Source organism: Staurois parvus, unplaced genomic scaffold, assembly GCF_062004578.1.
Source record: "Staurois parvus isolate SC_StPar_1 unplaced genomic scaffold, SC_StPar_1.0 ptg000154l, whole genome shotgun sequence".
Taxonomy (NCBI): Eukaryota; Metazoa; Chordata; class Amphibia; order Anura; family Ranidae; genus Staurois; species Staurois parvus.
Genome location: NW_028317950.1, coordinates 13,385,846 through 13,407,448, shown reverse-complemented (window position 1 = coordinate 13,407,448; position 21,603 = coordinate 13,385,846). Strand labels below are relative to the sequence as shown.

Here is a 21,603-nt window from a genome sequence, read left to right as displayed (position 1 = left end):
ACCTTTTTTTCCCAGCAGGAGCAAATTGGATCATGCTTTGCTGGGTTTCTTGTGCCTTCCTCTGGATCAACTGTGGGTATAGGATTATAACTTTTTTTTTTTTTTTTTTAATGCTGCAACTGGATGGACTTTTGTCTTTTTTCAGCCAGACTAACTATGTAACTATGTAACCTTCCTGTTCCAACATGGCTGTGCACCAGGGCACAAAGCAAGGTCCATAATGACATGGAGGAGTGAGTTTGGGGTGGAGAAACTTGACTATCAACCCGATAGAACACCTTTGGGATGAATTAGAGCGGAAACTGGAAGCCAGGCCTTCTCGTCTGACATCATTACCTGACCTCACAAATGTGCTTCTGGAAAAATGGTCGAACATTCCCATAGACACATTCCTAAACCTTGTGGACAGCTTTCCCAGAAGAGTTGAAGCTGTTAAAGCTGCAAAGGGCGGGCCAACTCAATATTGAACCCTACGGACTAAGACTGGGATGTCATTAAACTTCATGTGCGTGTAAAGGCAGGCGTCCCAATTCTTTTGGCAATGTAGTGTATGTTAATTTAGTCTTTCTAGTCTTTAGATTTGATTTTATTTGATTGTAGCACCCATATAGGATCAAATTGCAAAAACTACACTTTTTTACAAAAAGAACAGTATGATTGGTTATTGTTAAATCTGCTACGAACCAATTAGCTTCTGTTGCTTTACTTAATGCATCAGTGGAGGATGTTCCTCGACATTTGCAATGCCTGATTTTATACGTTCTATTAGGTGCAAAAATGACTATTGCTAACGCTTAGAAGCAACACTCAGTGTCTGACCCAGGCGAAGAATAAAATCACCGGGATTATGATGCAGGAGAATGCTGTCAGTGTGCTCCATGATACAGTGGCTAGATTTGGCTAAATATATGAATGATGTATTGTGATTGCTCCCCTCAGGAGAGTGTGGTGGAGGCCTTCTTGACATCTCTTTCTGGACCTGTCTTTTTGACTCCTTTTCTCTTCCCTTTCTTTTTTTTTCTTTCCTTTCTGGTATTCTGTTACCATTTCTGGTGTTGAGAAGGATATCTTAGGGAGCTGTCTGGAGTGACTATTGCTTTGTTTTTGGGGGGATAATTTGAATGGTGGTTCTGGGATATTGAGCACTGCCCTCCCTAATTCTATGTGTGTTTGCATGTAAATTGAGTCTCTTTGACTTGTGAAACTATGAGACTTTGTACACTCCTATGTGTTCTTTATCACTTCTTCTCATGTACCATGTTCTCATTGTTATGTCATGTTGAAATTTCAAGAAATAATGATTGAAAGTAAAAACCAATTAGCTGTTTCCTGCACTAGTTGCATAGTTTTCACTTGGGCTGGTTTGGTAGAGTTGGCAGGTTATGTTTATATTTGCATATTTTTCATGTGACTTGCAATTGCCTGCTTGGCCATCTACTGTTGTAAGTATTCCTGATGAAGCCTCATGCTTCTTATCCTGAGAGATTGCACTTGTTTAATTACTGATTTAATTTTATTACCACAGCAATTTATGGGCCATCTCTACTCCAATAAAACCTTTGCATTTAAAAAAACCTAATCTTCACTGTTGTTGGTCATCCACTGTAGGCTAGGAAGTTCTGTTGACTGAAAGTTTCTCAATATATTTCACCTTCAGTGGTCAATGTCATTATACAAATGCATTGCCTCCTTGTTCATGAGTTGCCTTTCCCAATGCTAACACATCAATTAATTTTATACATATTTTACTTACTTTTTAATGGCAAAAACAGTAATGCCAATACTGACATTTCTCTGATGGAACTGTGCATTTAGAATATCAATGTTATAACTGCCATTCCATATAATTGGGGCAAGCCAGGGTGTTACCATCAAGACGTCTAACCTCCTACAAAACACAGAAAAAACATTGGTCTGGAGTTTAGCGGATATGCAAACATAACATTTCACAGACTCTAGGCTCACAAGATCAAGTAAGGCAGGTATAAAGATGTTTTTTACAGTTACCCCTGTGCTTTCCAATCTAGATATTTTCAAATGCAAATTTCTGCTTTCTGTGCACTCTGCAACTTTCTAGAATTAGATTTTAGGCATTTTCATGGGAAGGATCCTGTGTGAAGCAGCTTGTTTCAAAGCACCACATCAAGAATGGAGGGGAGCAAAGAACTGAAGATGTTTTGGAGCAGGAATTTGGAGGTTAGGACAATGCACACCATTAGGGCTCATTTATACTTCAAAATGTGGCATTGGACACGCTTTTATAGAAGCACTCTGAATGCCAACCAAAGCACCTGTCATTAAATAAAATGGTAAGCTTACAGTGCTGTTCACACGTTATGTTTGCTTTGCTTCAAAAATGATACCCCATGTCACTTTCTTGGTGCTTCAAAGTGTCTCCAAAGCCTTCATAAAAGTCTATGGAAAAGCTTTCTAACAGCCATGCAGGTTTTGAGAGGCTTTTATTCAGAGTTAGCCACACTTTGTTTAGGAGGTATTGCAGGTATGCGATTTCCCAGGATGCACTGGGAAATCAACAAGTAAACCGGAAAGATGTCATCAGCAGTCACTTCCAGTTCAAATGTATATATTCTGGAAGTGCCTGGTGCAGATGTCTTATTTGGTGTGCAGTGTGGAGCAGCAGAAGGTGAGCGGGGTCCGGACTGGAGCGGGGCAACTAGCAGAATGCAACATAAAAACGCTGTAGCAGAAGGTGAGTGGTGACCAGAGAGAGAGGACCGAGAGGTGGAGAATCAGCAGAGCTGGCAGTCCGGAGCAGAGGAAACTAATGTCACACATGGTTTGCAACATAGAAGCAATATAGCAGCAGGTGAGTGGGGACCAGAGAGAGAGGAGGATCAGCAAACCAAAGGATCAGCAGAGCTGAGGGTTACTACTCAGTGGGGGGATCAGCAGAGCTGGGGGTTACTACTGAGTGGGGGATCAGCAGAGTTGGGGGTTACTAATGAGTGGGGGATTAGAAGAGCTGGGGGTTATTATTGAGCAGGATATCTGCTGAACAATGGTACTAATAGGCTGGGGACTGCTGAACAAGTGTACCACCGAGCTGGGGATCTGCTGAACAAGGGTACTAATGAGCTCAGAATCTGTTGAGTGGGGTTACCACTGAGCCAGGTTTCTACAGGATCTCTTTAAAACAAATAAAAATATCAACACACACACACAGGGCATTTGACAAGCTTCAAAAAAGCATCACCAAAGCATCACTGAAACATCACAGAAGCATATAAAACAAAAAACCTTTGCATTTAGGTATAATCTCCCCCCAAGTGCAGCTGCTGATACCAAAGTAATCTTGCGATGCTAAGCCCAAATGACCAGTAATATATAACAGTGCAGCACTAAACCCCAAAATAAGCAATAGAAATAATCACATTTATCATACAATCACATATGTCAAAAAGATGAGCATGCAAAATTAACATTAAGTGTAATAGATATAATCCCAAATGGACAATATGACATGTCCAAAAGTGCTAGTGCAAAAAGTGTAAACTACTAGATATTAATCAAAAATATTTTTAAAAAGTAAAAAAAAAAACAGGAAGATAACACCCCAAGAGAAAGTTCAGTGCTGGAAAATCTTTTTGCAGTCACCTTGTGCATACACTGCTTCCTTATCCACCAGTGAAAAATGCAGCAAAGATGAGATTAGCAGTTTACCAGATATTATAGATCATCACTATGGTGGAAAATGGTCTAACAGCGCTTTTAGAGTTAATCCAGCCACCCTCAGTCAATTGATCGTCAGTACTCCAGCCTCGGCCTCCTCAATGTCTCTCAAAAATGAAAAGCAAGGGATCATCCCATAGTGTAAAACCATATTTAAAAAAAATATTATACATAAAAAGATGTGCACTCACATTATCTTGCAACCGATGCCGGCTATACAGCACTTAACAAATAAAATACACAGCGTTTCTGTGGGCTGCTCCAGGTCCATCCGACCCTCTAATCACTATGCGGTGCATGATGATGTCACTCCCGTAGGCCCACCCAACGTGTTTTGTCACAGATGATGTATTCAGGAGGATAGCTTATGGGAGGACTCCAATACACTGCTCAAAACAATTAAAGGAACACTTTGAAAACACATCAGATCTCATTGGGGAAAATATCATGCTGGATATCTATGTTGATATGGACAGGGTAATGTGTTAGGAATATAAGGATGCCCCATCGTTTCATGGAAATGAAAATTAACAATCTACAGAGGACTGAATTCAAAGACACCCCGAAAATCAAAGTGACAAAATGATGCAGCAGGCTAGTCCATTTTGCAGAAATTTAATTGCAGCAATTCAAAATGGTACTCAGTAGTCTGTATGGCCCCCATGTGCTTGTATCGTCGGGGCATGCTCCTTATGAGACGACAGATGGTGTCCTGGGGTATTTCCTCCCAGATCTGGACCAGGGCATCAGTGAGCTCCTGGACAGTATGAGGTGCAACCTGGTGGCTTCGGATGGACCAAAACATGCTATCCCAGAGGTGTTTTATTGGATTTAGGTCAGGCGAGCGTGGAGGCCATTCACTGGTGTTAATACCTTCATCCTCCAGGAACTGCCAGCATACTCTGAGGCTGGGCATTGTCATGCACCAGGAGGAACCCAGGACCCACTGCACCAGCATAAGGTCTGACAATGGGTTCAAGGATTTCATCCCTATACCCAATGGCAGTCAGGGTGCCATTGTCTAGCTTGTAGAGGTCTGTGCGTCCCTCCATGGATATGCCTCCCAGACCACCACAGACCCATCACCAAAACAGTCATGCTGAACAATGTTACAGGCAGCATAACATTATTCACGGCTTCTCCAGACACTTTCACGTCTGGTACGTGCTAGGGGTAAACCTACTCTCATCTGTGAAAAGCGTAGGGTGCCAGTGGTGGACCCTCCAATTCTGTTGTTCATTGGCAAATGCCAATAGAGCTCTATGGTGCCGGGCAGTGAGCACAGGGCCCACTAGAGGACGTTGGGCCCTCAGGCCACCCTCATGAAGTCTATTTCTGATTTTTTTGGTCAGAGACATTGTGACATAAATGTACAGATTTGAGTAGCTGAAATGTGACCTGTAGCAATATGTAATCCTAAATGTAGTTTAAGTCCTTGTTATTAAAGAAATATTCAGTCATAGGTATTCAGAGACAGATGGTCACCCATTAGCATCTGAAAAGAGACAGAGCTTCCTCGGGCTGAAAGTGAAGCCTGGGTGCTAATAAGATTTTTTCACCTATATGTAATCAGACTTTGCCATCTTCCTGAAGCTTAAAAGAGAAACGCAGACGTTTCGGCTTCATGACACCAGGGGGGTTCCGATCTGTCTAGGGAGCTCTAAAAGTACATACATAGATCAAAGGAGTATGTTTCATCCCTCATAAAAGCTAAAATATTAGTTGCAGAGAGATGAAAATACTTCCTTCTGATTGGGCACTCGGTGAGTTGCATCAGCATGTAAAAACTGTATTTGTGGCTTATGTAGAATGCCAGAAAAATGCAGGAAATGGTTATGTGGCGCTGGATTGCGACAGCCGAACAGTAATTGGTACTGTCGCGATCGGACTGATGCGCTGGTGTCGAAAATTCAATCCCCGACTTGGTGATTCAAACCGTTCCTGGTCCAATTGACTTTTGGCAGTTCAACACCCAGAACAGCCTGTGGGTGTGTACAGGAACACCCCCCAGAATCAACTGGACAAGGACTAATGTCCAGCCCACGTCCATATTCCCATAAATTGAGGACCCTGAAGTATGGACATTGTGATTCGTATGGAGCCAGTTCGATTGACTGACGGATTGCTGACTCTCCCTGACTTACTCCAGTCACAGGATAAATCTTGGTAAAAGTTTTATTTCTGTTTTTTGTTCCCTTTTATTTTATAGTGAATAGTCTATGTGTGTCTTTTTTTATTTTTTGTAACTCTTTATACTTTGTACATATTTTATGCACTGCCCACTTTCGGGATATTAAATCTTAAAATTAATAAGTGACTTCTGGGTATTTAAGCACGGGCTCATATGTCCGGAGAGATTAGATTGTATTGTATTTTAGTGCCTTTATATGCTCAGTCAAGTTCATTGCCTGTCTGTATGCAATTGCACTGTGTGTTGGCAGACTGTATGCAGATTGTAAAGGTAAGAGGTCTGCCAGACAGAGATCTGTGTGTGTGTGGTGTCCCAGCAGGCCAGTAAAGCTGTTGGGTGGGGGCAAGCTACCGTTTGTGGTGTGTCTGGTGTGGGGGTGTGTGGAAAGTGGAAGAGTGATTAACACCGGGCTTCTGGCTTGTAGGATAGCTGGTGGGATCCTAGAAGGGTGTGTGATTGCTAAGCTGCTCCTCAACTCTAATTAGTGCACCAGATTGTATATAAGATTTTTATCTGCCAGTGTGTGTGGTCAGCCCTCTGGATTGGAGTTGAGTCTCCCTCCGGTGGTGGCCAAGAGGTGAAAGTATATCACGGCTGGTCTTATATACGGTTTTATATATTCAAAGTTAAGTTCCCCTAATTCCCTCTTACCCCAAGTCACAGCCGCACATGCGCACCTCGGTTAGCTAGTCGCTGTAGGCGTGTGCGTGTGGGTGAATCATGACAGACATTCACACCAGTGGCCTGCTGGAGGTCATTTTGTAGGGATCTGGCAGTGCTTATCCTGCTCCTCCTTGCACAAAGGAGCAGATACCGATCTTGCTGATGGGTTAAGGACCTTCTACAGCCCTGTCCAGCTCTCCTAGAGTAACTGCCTGTCTCCTGGAATCTCCTCCATGCTCTTGAGACTGTGCTGGGAGACACCACAAACCTTCTGGCAATAGCACTTATTGATGTGCCATCCTGGAGGAGTTGGACTGCCTTTGCAACCTCTGTAGGGTCTAGGTATCGCCTCATGCTACCAGAACTGACATTGACCCTAGCCAAAGGCAAAACTAGTGAAAAACAGTCAGAAAAGATGAGTAGGGAAAAAAATGTCAGTAGCTTTCGCCTGTAAAACCATTCCTGTTTTGGAGGCCGTCTCTTTGTTGCCCATCTAGTGCACCTGTTGTTAATTTCATTAACACCAAAGCAACTTAAACTGATCAACAACCCCCTCTGCTACTTAACTGACCAAATCAATATCCCAGGAGGTTAAATGACTTTATGCTATACTCTGATTAAAAAGTGTTCCTTTAATTGTTTTGAGCAGTGTATTTACAGTGCTCAGCATAAAGGAGTGCACCCCTTTTTGAAGATTAAGATTTAATCAATATCTCAATGAACACAAGAACAATTTCCAAAATTTTTACAAAACTGAGTTTTATAGAACATTTGTTTAGCTCATTAAATGAAATAAGGTAAATAATATAACTTATTTTACAAAATCTTCAGTTTTACTCAAATTAGTTGATGCAAAAATGAATACACCCCACAACAAAAACTACTACATCTAATATTTTGTATGACCTCCATGACTTGTAAGGACAGCACAAAGTCTTCTAGGCATGGAATAAACAAGTTGGCGACATATTGCAATATCTATCTTTTTCCATTCTTCATGAACGACGTTTTTTACAGCCTGGATGGTCGAGAGTGATGCTCAGCTTGTCTCTTCAGAATTCCCCATAGGTGATTGGGTTCAGATTAGGAGACATACTTGGCCATTGAATCACTTTCACCCTGTTCTTCTTCAGAAATGCAACAGTGGCCTTATATGTGTGTTTTGGATTATTGTCTTGTTGGGATAGTGCACGATGACCAAGGGCACGGAGTGATGGTAGCATCTTCTCTTTCAATATGGAGCAGTATATCTGTGAATTCATGATACCATCAATGAAATGCAACTCCCCGACACCATCAGCACTCATTCAGCCCCACAGAAGGACACTGCCACCACCATATTTCACTGTAGGCACCATGCATTTTTCTTTGTACTTCTCACCTTTGCAACGCCATACAGTTTTGAAGCCATCAATTCCATCTTGGTCTCATTACTCCAGAGTACAGAGTCCCAGTAGTCTTCTTCTTTTTCAGCAGGGGCCCTGGCAAATTCTAGGTGGGCTTTTTTGTGCATGGGCTTTAGAAGAGACATCCTTTGTGGGTGACACTCATGCATGCCATTCCTCTGCAGTGTACGCCGTATTGTATCACGGGAAACAATCGCCCTAGTTTGGCTTTCTACCTCTTTAGCTAATTGCAGTGAACTTGCATAGCGATTTTCTTCAACCCTTCTCATCAGAAGATGCTCCTGTCGAGGTGTTAACTTCCATGGATTGGTCTGGACATCTCTGTGAGATGGTTGCAGTTCTATCTTTGTTACATATTTGTATCACTTTTGCTACAGTATTCTGACTGATAAGTAAAGCTTTGCTAATCTTTTTGTAGCCTTTACCTTTCTTGTGTACAGAAATTATTTTCTTTCTCAGGCCTTGTGACATTTCTCTTCCATGTGGTGCCATTGCTGACAGCATGAAATGGGGAGGGGTTTTCTTTAAGTAATGCCCCTTTATAATCAACTGTCTGCTGGACACCTGTTTAATGAATAATCAGACTCCCCTGTAGTCAAATTACTGTTAATTAGGATTTTGATGTCCGAAATTTAGCTTTGCTCCTAAGACTTTCATTAGAGTGAATTCATTTTTGCAACATGGTCTTGAATGAATTTGTTAGGAGAAATACTTTTTCTTGTGTGCAAATTAACAAATCTTGTGTGTAATCAATGGCCTGCATTTGTGGGAGTGTTTTGTAGTATAGTGTCCCATAGAAAATGTTGATTCTGAAAGGAAAGTAAGGGTTTTCTGACAAATCTGTTGGGTGTAATCATTTATGCTGAGCAATAAATATATATATATATAGCTATATCTATAATTTTATATATATACTGTATATATCTCTAAAAATATACCTATCTATAAATACTATATATATATATATATATATATATATACAGTATATACACACACAAATATATCTATATATCTATATATATATATAAATATATATCCGAAAGTGAAGCAACCGCAGCCATATGGCAAACTGGTAATCACCCAAACAGGAGATGTTAGACAGCGAGGCTCATGGGAAATAGTACCTCCCTCGCAATCAACAAAGACTGATAGAGTGAAGGACTACCCCAGTGCCATCTAGTGTAGGATGTGATAATATATTGTATACATACAGCATATAATACTGTTTGGGAATTTGGCTTTAATTTTAGAATAAACTGAGACATTAAACTGACTAAAATATAACAAAACTTGAAAAACTTGTAAGTTCTAAATGTTTTTTTAGGCCTCATGTACACTGCTGCTCCTAAGCGTGAGTTTAGGAGCTTTGGTGTTTTTTTGCCAAAGTCCCTGAACTCAACTCAATAAAAGTTCATGTACACATAGGCTTTTACCAGAGTTTAGGAGCAGCAGAGTTTAGGGGCAATTAAACATTCCTTTTCTGAACACAGAATAATCACATTTAGGAGAGGAACGTTTTGACCAAAAACCGCTAAACACGGCAAAAACATGTGTAAACGTGCCTAAACACTTCTAAACGCTAGCTGTGTTTATCGCTTGGGCATTTATCCATGTCAATGGAAAATACTCTGGCCATCAAATGAATAAACATCCAAGCACTAAAAGTGGCTAAACGCGGTACAGCATTTACACGCGTTTTTGCCACGTTTAGTGTTTTTCTGCTACCAGGAGTTTAACGACTAGGTGAGTTCATGTGTGCATGAGACCTTACTGTGGAATATATCTTTCTATATTAGTAAATTCTTTATTTTATAAATAAAAACATTTAATAATGCTACATCTCTGACACTGATGCCATAGATTTGTAGTGTATGTGTGAGATAGCAGTAGACCCTATCAGTGGTGGGTAGGTCTGTGGTCTGTGGCAGCTTGACTGAACGACAGTCCCTTCATGCCTGTGAAGATTGTGGAGGTAGGCCAGAAGTTCTGTGTTTAAAAAACTCATTCTTCTTACCACTGCAGGCGAAATATACGCTCCAGAACACTGATATCACGACACAGACTACAGTCCGTAGGACTAAAATATCTACAATTACCAAAGCCCAGAAGAAGGGTGGAGGGAACAAACCCCCAAAATGCATTGGCTGTGTTTTATGACACTCAAAGTGACCATTGTTCTACAACCATTCATGTGCAGTGCTCCTCAACTACCTATAATATCTTGTGATGTTTGAATGTTGTTTAGCTCAAGTGTAGCACTCACCAGTCAATACAGTCCATGCCGGTTATGCCATTTAAGGGCTTGTTGGCCCACTTTTATTTAAAAGGAAGAAAAAGTTCTTACCAAAACAATTGGCTTCTCTCTCAGGGGTTTCCACCATCAACACAAAATAAGGTAATGGTCAGCCTCCTGACTCTCTTTAACATGCCCAGGCCTTGTGCCTTGGGCCTCCTAAACCTCTGCTACAGCATCCCTGTATTCATGTAGGTATGCTGCACCTCTGTCAATGCTCTTTTCCTTACAGCTCACTGCTGCTCCATTGACACCTGTACCATGCAGACATGCAAGCCACTGGCTGCTTCCCTGCAACCACATGGACTTCTCAAGAGCATGGATCGCAGAACTAGTCCTGACTCTAAAAATACCAGTTCACACCTGCACAATCAGTGTTCCCAAAACCAGGACCCAGGATCGGAGATTTTATCCCACCCAAGTCTCTAAGAAATCTTCAGGCTCCAGGTCCTGAACCAGGTTTTACCAACCAGTGAAGAACCTAAAGAAACAATTTCCTCTGTGTGAGACATGCACCGTGGAGCCTCTCAACCTGCCTGGATAAGAATCCTGGGTGAAACAAAACCCTTCTAACATTGTGACAGGGCATCGCACTTCTATGGTGTCACAAAACATTATGGGTGTTCCAAAGGGAAAGCACAGCAGAAGTTAATAAAATTATGATACATAAACGAGCGCTGGAATTGTGTACAGGGAGCAGCTAGCATGAAAGGTAGAACCCTAAACCTTATAGAGCACATATATAAACAGCATGCAGCACTTAAAAATATAAATATAAAAAACCCCTAATATCAGGGTTATTCTCAAGATATGTTATACCAATATCATAGTCTCTGGGGTGGAAAGCCCCGTATAATGTATTAGGTATACCATATAGTAAATGGTTCAGAAATAGAAATCACATAAGTGTATTAAGTGGATGACAGTTTATACTATAACCTATGTTGGCAACGGTGACTTCAGTGTTGTAGTAAATAGGTGTGGGTTGCACTAACCAGATAGCGCATGTATAAGCGCATTTGAATGTTTGGACCAACTCCTGGTCATCTGCGTCTCGGTGTCTGGAGCTCAGGAACAGCTGGTGGGCATCAAACTGGAATTACAGCGCACCATAGGACTTCCAGGTCACCGCAGTACCGTCAATAAACGCCAGGGGGAGCCAACGTACAGAGCTGTCATCAATGGTATCCTTGAAAGGGAGGGCTCATAAGGAAATGAGCCCAAGCACAGAGATATCCATAGTGCAAACTTGCTTTAATAGGTAATGAAGTATAACAGGATGCAAAGGAAATACACTCACATATATAGTGATCCGATAACAAGGATGGCCTCTGGCCAAGTAAACCACGTGGATGAGTCACTGGGGGCCACTTCCTGACATGTTTCGTGCAAAACATGAGAACGTGCGTTTGCACGAAACATGTCAGGAAGCGGCCCCCAGTGACTCATCCACGTGGTTTACTTGGCCAGAGGCCATCCTTGTTATCGGATCACTATATATGTGAGTGTATTTCCTTTGCATCCTGTTATACTTCATTACTAGAGATGAGCGAATCGAAGTAGCCGAAGTGGAATTCGAGTCGAATATCAGAAAAATTTCGATTCGCGCCGAATCCGAAAAATAGCCTACTTCGGACCGAATCGAAATTTTTCCGAAAATGGCGGCTGACATGTGCGGCGACGGAGCGGGGATGTCTGGGAAGGCGCGCAGACAAGGCGCGCTGACCCATAATGCATTCCTCAACGACATGTGATCGCATCAGCCAATCAGCAGCCAGCCAGCCAGCACTGTGTAATGGTCGAGCTATAAATAGCGGCCATTTTGGAATTCTTCATTTGCCTGCAGTCATTGAACAGAGGCAGACCGCTCTGTATTAGGGACAGGGACAGAGTTAGGGCCACAGAAACGATACTTGGGGACAGAGAAACGTTACTTAGGGACAGAGAACCATTACTCAGGGACACAGAATTGTTAATGAGGGCCACAGAATCGTTACTTAGGGACATAGAAACGCTAGTTAGGGCCACAGAATTCATACTCAGGGACAGACAGAATTGTTACTGAGTGCCAGAGAATTGTTACTTAGGGCCACAGAAACGTTATTAGGGTCACAGAATTGTTACTCAGGGACAGACAGAATTGTTACTGAGTGCCAGAGAATTGTTACTTAGGGCCACAGAAACGTTATTAGGGCCACAGAATTGTTACTCAGGGACAGACAGAATTGTTACTGAGTGCCAGAGAATTGTTACTTAGGGCCACAGAAACTTTAGTTAGGGCCACAGAATTGTTACTCGCACAGACACAGAATTGTTACTCGCACAGACACAGAATTGTTACTGAGGGCCACAGAACTGTTACTTAGGGCCACAGAATTGTTACTCGAACAGACACAGAATTGTTACACAGGGACACAGAATTGTTACTGAGGGCCACAGAACCGTTACTTAGGGCCACAGAATTGTTACTGAGGGCAACAGAACTGTTACTTAGGGCCACAGAATTGTTACTCGCACAGACACAGAATTGTTACTCAGGGACACAGAATTGTTACTGAGGGCCACAGAACTGTTACTTAGGGCCACAGAATTGTTACTCGCACAGACACAGAATTGTTACTCGCACAGACACAGAATTGTTACTGAGGGCCACAGAACTGTTACTTAGGGCCACAGAATTGTTACTCGCACAGACACAGAATTGTTACTCAGGGACACAGAATTGTTACTGAGGGCCACAGAACCGTTACTTAGGGCCACAGAATTGTTACTCAGGGACACAGAATTGTTACTGAGGGCCACAGAACTGTTACTTAGGGCCACAGAATTGTTACTCGCACAGACACAGAATTGTTACTAAGGGACACAGAACTGTTACTGAGGGCCACAGAACTGTTACTTAGGACCACAGAATTGTTACTCGCACAGACACAGAATTGTTACTCGCGCAGACACAGAATTGTTACTGAGGGCCACAGAACTGTTACTTAGGGCCACAGAATTGTTACTCGCACAGACACAGAATTGTTACACAGGGACACAGAACCGTTACTTAGGGCCACAGAATTGTTACTCAGAGACACAGAATTGTTACTGAGGGCCACAGAACTGTTACTTAGGGCCACAGAATTGTTACTCGCACAGACACAGAATTGTTACTCAGGGACACAGAACTGTTACTGAGGGCCACAGAACTGTTACTTAGGGCCACAGAATTGTTACTCGCACAGACACAGAATTGTTACTCAGGGCCACAGAACTGTTACTGAGGGCCACAGAACTGTTACTTAGGGCCACAGAATTGTTACTCGCACAGACACAGAATTGTTACTCAGGGACACAGAACTGTTACTGAGGGCCACAGAACTGTTACTTAGGGCCACAGAATTGTTACTCGCACAGACACAGAATTGTTACTCAGGGACACAGAATTGTTACTGAGGGCCACAGAACCGTTACTTAGGGCCACATAAACGTTAATCAGGGACACAGAATTGTTACTGAGGGCCACAGAACCGTTACTTGGGGCCACAGAAACATTAATCAGGGACACAGAATTGTTACTCAGGGCAACAGAACCGTTACTTGGGGCCACAGAAACGTTAATCAGGGACACAGAATTGTTACTGAGGGCCACAGAACTGTTACTTAGGGCCACAGAATTGTTACTCGCACAGACACAGAATTGTTACTCAGGGACACAGAATTGTTACTGAGGGCCACAGAACCGTTACTTAGGGCCACAGAATTGTTACTCAGGGACACAGAATTGTTACTGAGGGCCACAGAACTGTTACTTAGGGCCACAGAATTGTTACTCGCACAGACACAGAAATGTTACTCAGGGACACAGAACTGTTACTGAGGGACACAGAACTGTTACTTAGGGCCACAGAATTGTTACTCGCACAGACACAGAATTGTTACTCGCACAGACACAGAATTGTTACTGAGGGCCACAGAACTGTTACTTAGGGCCACAGAATTGTTACTCGCACAGACACAGAATTGTTACACAGGGACACAGAACCGTTACTTAGGGCCACAGAATTGTTACTCAGGGACACAGAATTGTTACTGAGGGCCACAGAACTGTTACTTAGGGCCACAGAATTGTTACTCGCACAGACACAGAATTGTTACTCAGGGACACAGAACTGTTACTGAGGGCCACAGAACTGTTACTTAGGGCCACAGAATTGTTACTCGCACAGACACAGAATTGTTACTCAGGGACACAGAACTGTTACTGAGGGCCACAGAACTGTTACTTAGGGCCACAGAATTGTTACTCGCACAGACACAGAATTGTTACTCGCACAGACACAGAACTGTTACTGAGGGCCACAGAACTGTTACTTAGGGCCACAGAATTGTTACTAGCACAGACACAGATTTGTTACTCAGGGACACAGAACTGTTACTGAGGGCCACAGAACCGTTACTTGGGGCCACAGAAACGTTAATCAGGGACACAGAATTGTTACTGAGGGCCACAGAACTGTTACTTAGGGCCACAGAATTGTTACTCGCACAGACACAGAATTGTTACTCAGGGACACAGAATTGTTACTGAGGGCCACAGAACCGTTACTTAGGGCCACAGAATTGTTACTCAGGGACACAGAATTGTTACTGAGGGCCACAGAACTGTTACTTAGGGCCACAGAATTGTTACTCGCACAGACACAGAATTGTTACTAAGGGACACAGAACTGTTACTGAGGGCCACAGAACTGTTACTTAGGGCCACAGAATTGTTACTCGCACAGACGCAGAATTGTTACTCGCGCAGACACAGAATTGTTACTGAGGGCCACAGAACTGTTACTTAGGGCCACAGAATTGTTACTCGCACAGACACAGAATTGTTACACAGGGACACAGAACCGTTACTTAGGGCCACAGAATTGTTACTCAGAGACACAGAATTGTTACTGAGGGCCACAGAACTGTTACTTAGGGCCACAGAATTGTTACTCGCACAGACACAGAATTGTTACTCAGGGACACAGAACTGTTACTGAGGGACACAGAACTGTTACTTAGGGCCACAGAATTGTTACTCGCACAGACACAGAATTGTTACTCAGGGCCACAGAACTGTTACTGAGGGCCACAGAACTGTTACTTAGGGCCACAGAATTGTTACTCGCACAGACACAGAATTGTTACTCAGGGACACAGAACTGTTACTGAGGGCCACAGAACTGTTACTTAGGGCCACAGAATTGTTACTCGCACAGACACAGAATTGTTACTCAGGGACACAGAATTGTTACTCAGGGACACATAATCGTTGAATTAAAGAGTATGTCAGACAACATGCAGAGGAGTGGCAGAGGAGGCAATGTTTTAGGAGCGAGCAGACGTAGCAGCAGAGGAAGGGGTCGAGGCAGCACTATTCGCAGCCAGAGGCCAGTGCTCCCGGTGTCATCCAGCGGTCGTGTCTCCACCGACAACCCTGCCGTCATTGATTGGTTGGCTCGGTCGTCTTCCTCTTCCCAGGTCACATCTGACACCTACAGCCAACGGTCGGTGGGTACGTCAGACACAACCGTTAGTTGGCATGGCCCGGGAGCAAGCCCACTGAAATCACATGTCCTCTACCTGCCCCTGTCCTTTGCTGTTCCCTCACCAAGCGAAGTATCGCATGCTGTGGGCTCAGCCCCACTGTACAGTGAGGAAGAGCTAACAGAGGGCGGTCAGGAACAGGGGGAGACATCGGCCTTTTCAGCAGCCAGGCGAACAAGTACTGGCGAGGAGAGTGGCTCGGTAGCCGGTCTAGAGACAGGTCTGTCTCCTGACCCACACGCAGCCGAGGGGGCTAGTAGTGAGGCGGAGACCGTACTTGATGATGAGGAGGTTGATCGCACTTGGCTGCCTCGTCGTCATCAGGCAATTTCTTCCGCATCATCAGGAGAAGAGGGTGCCAGCTTGGCAGCGAGCGAAACAGTCGGTGGGTTGCCCAGGAGGCAGCAGGGTCGCATCAGTGTCAGTGGAGCCAAACGGCCACGGAGTAGAGCACCAGCTCCACTGCAGCCTACCACCACGGCCAGTAGTGGTGCCGGTGCGCACGGAGGAAGTAGCAGTCAGCCAGTGAGGAGTAGCGGGGGCAAAGTTTCCTACTCGGTGGTGTGGCAATTTTTCGTCAAGCCGCCCGAGGAAGTAAACGTAGCCGTCTGTCGACTATGTGGCCAGAAATGCAAGCGTGGCCAGGGGGCCCATGTTGAGACTACAGCGTTGCGTCAGCATATGCAGCGTCACCATTCGGTGGCCTGGGAAAACCGTGATAAAGATACGGCGGTTCTGCCTGCCCCAGCCCCCGCTCCATCACCCGCTCCGTTACTTGCTCCGTCACCCGACGTCGTCAATCACCCTCTATCAGCCAGTCAAGGCTCCAACACCTCTGCTGAGGGGAGTTGTCGCTCGTTGGCATCTTCCGCTCGTTCAGATGCTCCTTCTCCTGCTACTCCTCTTCTCGGATTCCGTCAGCAGTCTTTCTTGGAATCCGTTTCCAAGAGACAACAGTTTGCGAGCACGCACCCGACGGTGCAAAAGCTGAACGTCCTCCTGTCCAAGTTGCTGGTGCTGCAGTCCCTCCCTTTCCAACTGGTGGACTCAGCACCTTTCCGAGAAATGATGGCTTGTGCCGCGCCGCGGTGGAGAGTGCCAAGCCGTCATTTCTTCGCCATAAAGGCAGTGCCAGCCCTGCATTCACATGTAGAAGAGATGGTGGGCCAGTCTTTGAGCATGTCGGTCTCTGCCAAAGTGCACGGCAGCGCCAACGTGTGGAGCTGTAACTACGGTCAGGGACAGTATATGTCATTTACGGCCCACTGGGTGAACGTGGTGCCGGCACAGCCGCACCAGCAACTTGGACAGGTCACGACGCTTTTGCCTCCACGTTTGCACGTCCTTGGTCCAGCAAACATGTCCGCCTCTACCACCTCTTTTTCCGCCGTGTCCTCAGCCGCCACCCCCGTGCCAAGTCCCATTACCCGACCGGCATATCACATGTGCAGGGCGCAACGGTGTCACGCTGTGCTGCACCTGGTATGCCTTGGCGAACGTAGTCACACAGGGGAGGAACTTCTGAGTGTAATGAACAGAGAAATCGACAGATGGCTGTCTCCGCGCAAACTGAAAATCGGAACCATGTTGACCGACAACGGAAAGAACATGGTGTCTGCTCTGCGTCAAGGAAGGTTGTGCCATGCGCCATGCATGGCTCACGTGTTCAATCTGGTTGTCAAGCGGTTCCTAAAATCCACCATCCCACTGAAAGACATCCTTAAAATGTCACGTAAACTGTGCATGCATTTCAGCCATTCCTACACCGCAAAGAACACCCTCATTGAGCTGCAGCGGCAGAACGGAATTCCACAGCATCGCCTGATCTGCGACGTTGCAACAAGGTGGAATTCAACCCTACACATGTTAGACCGCCTTTACGAGCAGCGAAAGGCCATCACCGATTTCCTGATGTTACAAGCGGATAAAGGTACTCCCCTGTGTAACTTCGATGTCAGCCATTGGCAGCTCATGCGTGACACCTGCCGCTTGCTCAGGCCCTTTGAGGAGGCCACGCTATTCATGAGTCGGCAGGACTATGGGATGAACGACGTCATTCCTCTGTTGCACGTCCTGGAACAAATGCTGTTAACAATGGCTGGTCAGGGTGCGGTAGACGTGGCGCACAGATCTCAACGCCACATGACCCCTGTGGGGCCAGGACATGAAGAAGAGGAGGAGGTAGAGGAGGACATTTGTGCTCAGGAATTATTGAGTGAAATGGGTGGTTTTTCCACTCAGCGGACAGGAGTGGAGGAGCAGGAGCATCTGGTAGAGGAGGAGGAGGAGGAGACAGAGGACCCAGACGCACCGTGGCAGTATGCTGTGGAGATGGAGGCAGGGAGTCCCTTGCATTCCTTGGCGCAAATGGCCCATAGCATGCTCGGTTGCTTGCGTAGCGACAGCCGAATAATAACCATCAGACAGAGGGATGACTTTTGGCTGTCCACCTTGTTGGACCCTCGCTATCGTTCCAAAATGGTGGCCTTTTTCACACCTGCTGAGAGGGAGGCCAAAATTACGTACTATAAAAACCACCTATGTAGTCAGTTGGTCTCTGCCTTTGTGCGCCAACGTCCATCCTCAGACACTGTGGGCCCTGTGCGCTCGCGTTCCGCTGCCATGGCAGCAGGGGAGGGGTGGGGTGGTAGGAGCAGTGGCAGCTCCACCAGCAGCGGCTGCCTCAGTCTGCAGTCGATGATGAGTAGCTTTCTTCACCAGCGCAGTGAGGAAACTACTAACCAGCCGCAGCAGCAGCAGCAGCATCAGGTGGACCTGGAGCAGGAGCTCAAACAACAGGCTTGGGCCTACTTGGACAGCACCCTGCCAACCGAGGTAGACAATCCCCTTGACTACTGGGCAACGAAACTTGACCTTTGGCCCCAACTAGCTGAATTTGCCCTTGAAAGGCTGTCATGCCCGGCTAGTAGCGTGGCATCGGAGCGCGTGTTTAGTGCGGCAGGAGGTATTGTAACTCCGCGGAGGACACGACTGTCCACCCAAAGTGTGGAGAGACTCACGTTTGTGAAAATGAATCAGGCGTGGATTAGTCTGGATTTCAAACCACCAGTTCCTGACACAACTGACTAAATCCGCCATGAATCATGCCCCTGCCATGTGCCACTTTCAGGTCTCCTCACACACTGCTGGTGTGTTCCATTTTTTGTCATAGGGTGCTGGCAGATTACGGGCCTCCCATTGCTGCTGTCTCCATCGCCACACTCTGCCATGTGCCACTTTCAGGTCTCTTCACACTGCTGGTGTGTTTATTTTTTTGACATAGGGTGCTGGCAGATTACGGGCCTCCCATAGCTGCTGCCAGGCCCCTAATCTGCCATGGGCCCCTATATACCGCCTCCTCATGCTGCTGCCAAGTCCAGAGTCTCTCATGGGTCCCTGTACGGCCTCCCATTGCTGCTGTCTCTATCGCCACACTCTGCCATGTGCCACTTTCAGGTCTCTTCACACTGCTGGTGTGTTTAATTTTTTGACATAGGGTGCTGGCAGATTACGGGCCTCCCATAGCTGCTGCCAGGCCCCTAATCTGCCATGGGCCCCTATATACCGCCTCCTCATGCTGCTGCCAAGTCCAGAGTCTCTCATGGGTCCCTGTACGGCCTCCCATTGCTGCTGTTTCCATCGCCACACTCTGCCATGTGCCACTTTCAGGTCTCTTCACACTGCTGGTGTGTTTAATTTTTTGACATAGGGTGCTGGCAGATTACGGGCCTCCCATAGCTGCTGCCAGGCCCGTAATCTGCCATGGGCCCCTGTACCGCCTCTTCATGCTGCTGCCAGGTCCAGAGTCTCTCATGGGTCCCTGTACGGCCTCCCATTGCTGCTGCCAGGAGGCAGCAGGGTCGCAGCAGTGTCAGTGGAGGCAAACGGCCACGGAGTAGAGCACCAGCTCCACTGCAGCCTACCACCACGGCCAGTAGTGGTGCCGGTGTGCACGGAGGAAGTAGCAGTCAGCCAGTGAGGAGTAGCGGAGGCAAAGTTTCCCACTCTGCGGTGTGGCAATTTTTCGTCAAGCCGCCCGAGGAAGTAAACGTAGCCTAATGTCGACTATGTGGCCAGAAAGTCAAGCGTGGCCAGGGGGCCCATGTTGGGACTACAGCGTTGCGTCAGCATATGCAGCGTCGCCATTCAGTGGCCTGGGAAAAACGTGATAAAGATACGGCGGTTCTGCCTGCCCCAGCCCAGGGTTCCATTTTGTCATAGGGTGCTGGCAGATTACGGGCCTCCCATAGGTGCCGCCAGGCCCCAAATCGGCCATGGGCCCCCGTACCACCTGGTCACGCTGCTGCTGAGCCCACAGTGTGACCTGGGTCCCTGTACGGCCTCCCATTGCTTCCACTCTGCCATGTGCCACTTTGAGGTCTCCTTACACTCCAGCGGTTTTCCATTTTGTCATAGGTTGCTGGCAGATTAGCGGCCTCCCATAGGTGCCGCCAGGCCCCATATCGGCCATGGGCCCCCGTACCTCCTGGTCATGCTGCTGCTGGTCCCACAGTGTGACCTGGGTCCCTGTACGGCCTCCCATTGCTTCCACTCTGCCATGTGCCACTTTGAGGTCTCCTTACACTCCTGCGGTTTTCCATTTTGTCATAGGTTGCTGGCAGAGTACAGGCCTTCCATTGGTGCCGCCAGGCCCTATTTCGGCCATGGGCCCCCGTACCTCCTGGTCATGCTGCTGCTGGTCCCACAGTGTGACCTGGGTCCCTGTACGGCCTCCCATTGCTTCCACTCTGCCATGTGCCACTTTGAGGTCTCCTCACACTCCTGTGCTTTTCCATTTTGACATAGGTTGCTGGCAGATTACAGGCCTTCCATAGGTTCCGCCAGGCCCCATATCGGCCATGGGCCCCCGTACCTCCTGGTCACGCTGCTGCTGGGCCCACAGTGTGACCTGGGTCCCTGTACGGCCTCCCTTTGCTTCCACTCTGCCATGTGCCACTTTGAGGTCTCCTCACAATCCTGCGGTTGTCCATTTTGTCATAGATTGCTGGCAGATTACAGGCCTTCCATTGGTGCCGCCAGGCCCCATATCGGCCATGGGCCCCCGTACCTCCTGGTCACGCTGCTGCTGGTCCCACAGTGTGACCTGGGTCCCTGTACGGCCTCCCATTGCTTCCACTCTGCCATGTGCCACTTTGAAATCTCCTCACACTCCTGCGGTTGTCCATTTTGTCATAGGTTGCTGGCAGATTACAGGCCTTCCATAGGTGCCGCCAGGCCCCAAATCGGCCATGGGCCCCCGTACCGCCTGGTCACGCTGCTGCTGGGCCCACAGTGTGACCTGGGTCCCTGTACGGCCTCCCATTGCTGCTGCCAGGAGGCAGCAGGGTCGCAGCTGTGTCAGTGGAGGCAAACGGCCACGGAGTAGAGCAGCAGCTCCACTGTAGCCTACCACCACAGCCAGTAGTGGTGCCGGTGTGCACGGAGGAAGTAGCAGTCAGCCAGTGAGGAGTAGCGGGTGCAAAGTTTCCTACTCGGCGGTGTGGCAAGTTTTCGTCAAGCCGCCCGAGGAAGTAAACGTAGCCTAATGTCGACTATGTGGCCAGAAAGTCAAGCGTGGCCAGGGGGCCCATGTTGGGACTACAGCGTTGCGTCAGCATATGCAGCGTCGCCATTCGGTGGCCTGGGAAAAACGTGATAAAGATACGGCGGTTCTGTCTGCCCCAGCCCAGGGTTCCATTTTGTCATAGGGTGCTGGCAGATTACGGGCCTCCCATAGGTGCCGCCAGGCCCCAAATCGGCCATGGGCCCCCGTAACGCCTGGTCAC

The 21,603-nt window shown here is 46.7% G+C and overlaps 2 protein-coding genes across 2 annotated transcripts in view; one reads left to right on the top strand and one right to left on the bottom strand.

Moving 5' to 3' along the window:
• The window catches only part of LOC149463526 (ficolin-1-B-like), a 638,327-nt gene that overhangs the window by 158,444 nt on the left and 458,280 nt on the right, over positions 1–21,603 (top strand). The window lies entirely within an intron of this gene.
• LOC149463531 (histo-blood group ABO system transferase-like) overlaps positions 1–21,603 on the bottom strand; it is a 149,702-nt gene that overhangs the window by 10,124 nt on the left and 117,975 nt on the right. The window contains exon 6 of the mRNA XM_089675065.1: positions 1,754–1,888. Within this exon, the coding sequence (XP_089531191.1) occupies positions 1,754–1,888 (135 nt within the window). The remainder of the gene's footprint in view (positions 1–1,753; positions 1,889–21,603) is intronic.